Consider the following 6,427-nt stretch of genomic DNA (forward strand, 5'->3'; position numbering starts at 1 on the left):
TGGTATGGGACACCAAGGTTAGGTATGTGGTTCTTCATTATGTTGATGTGTGCACCCTTGGGCTTGAGGGTGGTCGGGCTTGAGGGTGGTCGGGTGGATCGGTATATGCCTAGATTATGTGTGTTTATGCATAGTGATTAGCTAGAGAGATCCATGGGATTTTAACAATATAGCTCACACAACGTCAATTGATATCTGTAGAGCTTATAATAAGATACTGGATGGTGAAGATGAGGATTAATAAGATGAGACCCTCTTAGTTCTTGATAAATCCAAGGATTAGATTCACATTTTGCCAACCATGGACACTCTTCCAAAAAAGCTTGGGACAAGGTTTGCATGATTAGGCAGTGACAAGATCACATCCTTGTCCATGCTTAACACATTTGAAATAGAACTAGTGGTGGAATCCATTTTCTTTGAGCTAGAGTTTTCCCAAAAAAGACTACATATAGCTTCATAGCTTGCCTTAGTTGTGACACTAGGGCTAGCCATAATGTGTTATCTTGGTTGACATAGGGGCTAGCCACAATGTATTATCTTAGGAAATGTGAAACACATCAGGCCACTTACTCCTTGCACCATCTACAACAACCACTACCACATATATAATTCCTAAATCCATGATCGTCGATTATTTTGAAGTTGAATTTTATATTGGAACTAAACTTATGTCTTGTAAATTTTATGTGACCACCCCCACCACAAGTACAATGAAAGAGAGTATCATCCTTGGGAGGTGATGGATTGAAGCCATGTAATTAGTCAGCGAAAACAAATTGCAACACTCGAGCTTCCTCATGGAATGATTACTATGTGTACCCTTGGTGGATGAGGGCACCTCAAACTATTATCGTGCCAAGCTTCATCCTCCACTTATAAGCCATCACCTCAGGTAACCTACACCTCAAACCTATTATTATCCCAAGCTTCCTCCACTTACAAGCCATCACCTCAGGTAACCTACACTCAACACTCCTTTTGCCTCGTTGCATCGTCGACCCAAAACCTTATCAGCAAAGATGAAGACCAAACCCCCAAACATTATCTTAAGCAACCATCCCGACTAATGCCTTAGGGAGGTCACCGAAGAGCAAGCCCAAGAGTGCTCTATAGCTAGACAAAGAAAGTGTCTAAGTAAAGACTTGATAGCTTCCAAGTAAAGACCTGGAAGCCACCATTTAGCCCTAAGGTTATCCATCAATGGAGATCTATGAACTGGGAGCCCCAAGAAACAAAGTTTTACCCATAACTCGAGCCTTGCTATATCTCCATTAAGATGTTAGAAGGTCAAGGCTTCTATGATGGAAACACTTTCATTTGGGTCCCAAAAACCTCACAGTCTACATACTTATCTCTAAAGGAAAAGAGAGTCAACAAGTAGTGGCCTTAAACCTAGCTCGAGCACTAACATTTAAGTGGGTCCCAACTAAGCTGTTAGAAGCACAAGGATTCAATAAAGGGAACCCCTACATTAAGGTTCCGAAGTGAAGAAAACCCACACCACAAGCCTCCTTTACAACCATGGCATCAAAAGCTAAACTAAAGATGAAATGGACACCAAAATCCATTCCTCTAACACTTACCCAAAGCTAAAGTAGGAGAGAGAGAGAGAGAGAGAGAGAGAGAGAGAGAGAGAGAGAGGAAATCCAAGCCCCAAGAAGAGAACGGAGAAGTGAAACTAAACCATGCTGGGTGAGACATTAATAAACCATAAGCAACTGGCAAGGCACCACAAGCCCAATAAGGTAGAAGATAGAGTCTTCATTAATATAACCGAAGCCAGCAAAATTCCAAGAATCAACTGGGATTTGCATCTCCCTCAAAGGTGCAAAACATACCTACAACCATGCTAATCAAGTGAGGTGGAGATGCCCAAGATCCAAGAGGTCAATGTAAAGCCACATGCCAAGGTCAACATTTTCCAGCAATCCAAAATTTCACCTCAAAGCTATGCAAGCTTTATAACACTTCACTTCATTTCATCGACATTACCATGCTTCAAGCAAGTGGGCTAAATGGCCACCAACTTTTTAAAAAGAGGTTGAAGAAGCACCCAAATCCATTGGGCCATGTCTAGCAAGCCACCCATAGTGGGTCTCCTAAATTCTTCCATTCTCATGAACAACCCAACCTCATTCACATGCATATTATCTCGACTAGCCTCATTTCACATCAACACTCAATCTTCTACCCCAAACCATGTGTAAGAGTCAAAGAAAGTAGACAAATATGTGTCAAAAAAAGTGGTGTGTTGGAATTTTCATTGAAAGGAGCTTCTACACAAGTACACCTTTAGCCTAATTCCCATGCACAACACCTCCACTCTCTGTATAAATCAATAGAACACATCTAACAGGAATAGGCACCACTAGCTCAAGTAATTGCATTATTCTCATTTTTAATAGCCATCCAAGTACATTTTTGGATTGGGGGCCATGGTAGTCCCATGATACATTGACCCATTGTGCTTGGACCTTTCTTAAATCAGCATGATCTTTTGTGGACACTTTGACCCCGATTCACATTGCCTCTATCCCCATTATCCATAATGCCAAATCCCTCGAGCCACATAGACCACCTAGCTCCATTGCAGCTATGGGTAAAGTTTGCTATACCATGCATCCGGTAATGATCTTGACTCCCCAAAAAAGGGATATCGTGAGTAAATGTTGAAGTAAGCAATAAAGAGAGTTGAAGAAAGTCACGAGTTGGAGAAATCTTTATGGTGGGAGGAGTACACAACCTTCTATCCATTGCCCATGCACGTCACCTACTTCATGATGGGCATCACTTTTTTTTCACATCTTGCACCGAACGGTATACACGAATACATGCACTTGTAACTAACCTTCATTAATGTTGTAAGCTTGGCCCCATGGTATGACCCGTTACCTAGAGAACCATTAACCTTGCATAGGTACCTTTAATAACTTCAACGTGCACAACCTCGACATTAACTCTAATTCAACATAAACACAACCTTGCCTTGGCTAATGATATACGAAAAAGCCCACTCTCTATACACATCACAAAGTGAGATCGAGGGACAACCATCTACCCGTGCGAATAATTCCATGGTGGTCCTAGCACTCATTCCACTAATCAAAGGGTGTGGGACACTTCTACCAAAAACTGCTTGATTTTGAAGGGCCCACGACACCATTTTCACAACATAAGGAGGCCTTGCATAAAGAACCGCTTCTACCAAAAATTGCTTAAATTTGAAGGGCCCATGACACCATTTTCACAACATAAGAAGGCCTTGCATAAAGAACCTTTACTTCACATCTATATTTCATGCCATCTCGATAAGATCCCTACCACCACGGGTACCCAACTCCAGACACCAATATGCCCTATATCCGATTGTGGATTGGTCCCAAACCATACCACTTAACCTTGCATGCCAACTTCATGGCATATCCTAGACCATCTACACATTTACACCCTGATAGCATGGCCTCACCGCTTAACCTTGCATGCCAACTTCATGGCATATCCTGGACCATCTACACATTTCCACCCCAATAGCATAGCCTCACCACCTACTTAGGTGACACAAGGATGTGGGAACCATTAGGAAGGGTGCTATGTTAACCACTATGTAGGTTGACATGGTTTCACCCACTCGACCCACCCAAGAGGGCACTTATCTTTTGTAAGACGATGCTACCTTGGGATTAATGTTAAATAGGGAAAGTCTAAGGACTTCATGTACATAGCCGCTTCAGACAAGAGTGGTCGCATCATTTTTAAGGACTTCATGTGCATACTTGCTTAAGACTAGTAAATAGTAGTTGCACCATTTTTAAGGTTGGCCGACCTAGCGTGAAAACTAGTCTCACTAGTAATATAAGTCAATTTTGACACTAAGTAACACACATTCATTCGCATGCAATAGAATACTTGTGAGCTCTTCTCTTCTCTTCTCTTGCTTACATGTGTGTTATAGAATCTTGCTTTCTTTGATGGATGCATGCTAGATATGATTTTTTGTAGGTTTCCCTCTTACATTAGCTTCTCCTTTGTGCCTTTTATATGAGAGAACCATCACAAAGGCTATCTCCTTTTACCTCCATCTAGGCGTAGGGAGCTGCTCTTCCTTCATCCTATTTGCAAAAGGAGCATTCCAGTACAATGGAGTGAGGACATGGTGCAATGGGGAGTTTCATTATGGCTCTAAGGTAAGGAACAACAACACATGATTCGGCAAGAATATGTTGAAATAGTGAGTGATGACAAGCATGTGCTAATGAGAACACTAGGACTAGTGCAAATTTGCACTCAAAATCAAGGGAAAATTGGATAGTAGAGAGTGGATAAAGGGTAAGCCAATAGACATAAGGGAATCCCAAAAGTAGCCAATGGTTGCAAGGCTAATTCAACAAGGCTCATTCGAATGCAAATTCAAGTGAGTGTATTTCTAGCATACATCTTATCATTTTGGCAACACACACTTGCTTTTATACTCTCCAACTCTACCATGAAGATATGAATGGCACACATATGAAGATATGAATGCCACACATACACACTCAACATAGCCATCTCCTCTTTCATCATCACAAGCTCTCCATGCTCAAGTTTTGACGTGGTATCAGAGCCACTTCCACTCTTATATCACTCCTTTCACTCAGAGTAGCCAAATTCCCCTTTAATTATCACTAATTATAAACTAATCCTCACCTATCAATAACCTTATAGCCGCACTAGTGACCAAACTTGCAACTCCTTGTTCTCCTCTCACAAGCTATCATTGATCAAGATTCTTTGAGGGATTACTCTACACACATATTAGCCCAACCTCATGAGAGGAATTCATGGATTCGCTACCTCAGATCCCAATTTTTGTGCAAACCTAGACCAACACCGACAACCGAGCTTGGTTCTCTCTTCTTGGTCACAATTGGCATGAGCCCTTTTAAGGTTGCATAGTATTTGGTCTAAGGACCCTATAATCCAAAGGTCAACCGGTTTGGTCCAAAATTTGATGCCAGGAGAAGTGACTCATCAGGCACAAGTTGTGGCACGAAAAGGGAACTTACTTATGTCTGATTTTTGATACAATTATATTTTAGGTGCCCAAGTCTAAGTACATCATGTTTTATTTTTAGCAATGGTGGGATCCAGTACAATGTTGACTATTTTTGTCTAGTAGTTTGAATATTACACACCCACCACTCTCAGACATGCCCCATGATATCACGAATAGATACATCCTACAATTGTGAGTCCCATGTGATTACATGCCAAGTCTAACGATCCATGTGATTACATGTCGCATGTATCATGAGTGATATTATGGGTGAAACACATACATACGTACAATCTTTCTATGGTTTTTTTGAATGAGATTTTTAACTTGTGTTCTTTTATTGGAAATTGAATTATCTTGCAGCTTTTGACTTTGAAAAGATTTTCAAAACCATGTTTTGTCTTTATGATTTACAACATTCAGGGCGGAGGAAGAGGTTCTTCATGGGCGGGGCAACTGCGTCTTAGTTTGTGGGCTGTGAGAGTGGCGAGATTAGTGCAGGAAACGGAGGTCGTGGTGGTACAAGAGGTAGTTCTTCTTGAAGAGTTGGGGTGCGATGAAGCCGTAGCCTCGGGCGCCCCGGAAGCTGCCGGTGCCACCAGTGATGGCCACCTCATTGGGCGTGTTGGGAATGGACAAGACCTCGCCCTGGATCTGGATGGTGCCGCTGTAGTAGCCATCGTTGAAGGAGATGAGCTCCATCTCGACGAGGTCCGTCTGTCCGGCCTTGCAGGCCGAGTCGATGGAGAACCCCCGGGCGTAGCCCAGCGGCGTGGAGTTCCGCTCGGGCCCGTTGGTCAAGTTCAAGGCAAAGAGCTCCCCCCGCCCAAAAGAGCCGCTGAAACTGGAGTTGAGACTCGGGAGGAAGTTCCGATTAACGCAGGCGTCGCCCGCCACCACATGCACGTAGTATTGCAAGCGACACTCTCTGAAAGCCGGCGGGGGGCTTGTACGACGATCATCAGGGCCAGTACATGAACCGCCGCTAGTATAAACGTTTACTGCTGTTGCAGAAGCCAGGCTCGTCAAAAGAAAGAAGAGCTTGATCAAGAGCGCACTACGACTACCTGAAGGCCCAGCTAGACGAGTCATATTCTCCATAGCCCGTGGGGGGTGTGTGTGTGTGTGTGTGTGTGTGAGACCCGATCATTTGCACTTTATTTCCAACAATTAGCGTACGCTTCAGAATTGCACACCGATTGCATGTTTGGTGCCTTCTCGCTTGAGCTAAAGGAAAAACAACATGAATAAGGGAAGAGAGAGAGAGAGAGAGAGATTGTGTGTGTTAATTACTTGTATCCTCACTATGTTTACCTTTGTGAGAAAGCGTGGGGCGATGAGATATGAAGTCATTTTTGTTGTCCATGGGCAAACGCACTGGAGGGCGCC

The 6,427-nt window shown here is 43.1% G+C and overlaps 1 protein-coding gene across 1 annotated transcript; it reads right to left on the reverse strand.

Annotated features, from left to right (window-relative positions):
• Positions 1-5,530: 5,530 nt before the first annotated feature.
• Positions 5,531-6,139, reverse strand: LOC147607649 (pterocarpan synthase 1-like). Its single transcript, XM_086790790.1, has one exon. The coding sequence runs from the start codon at positions 6,137-6,139 to the stop codon at positions 5,531-5,533; it is 609 nt and encodes a 202-aa protein (XP_086646916.1).
• Between the last annotated feature and the right edge of the window lie 288 nt (positions 6,140-6,427).

The sequence above is a fragment of the Cibotium barometz genome, chromosome 55 (genome assembly GCF_041138505.1).
Source record: "Cibotium barometz isolate CiBa-2024 chromosome 55, ASM4113850v1, whole genome shotgun sequence".
In the NCBI taxonomy this organism is placed as follows: Eukaryota; Viridiplantae; Streptophyta; class Polypodiopsida; order Cyatheales; family Cibotiaceae; genus Cibotium; species Cibotium barometz.

Excerpts from the sequence above, each read along its gene's own strand:
- LOC147607649 (XM_086790790.1), bottom strand. The coding sequence starts at position 6,139 with ATGGAGAATATGACTCGTCTAGCTGGGCCTTCAGGTAGTCGTAGTGCG.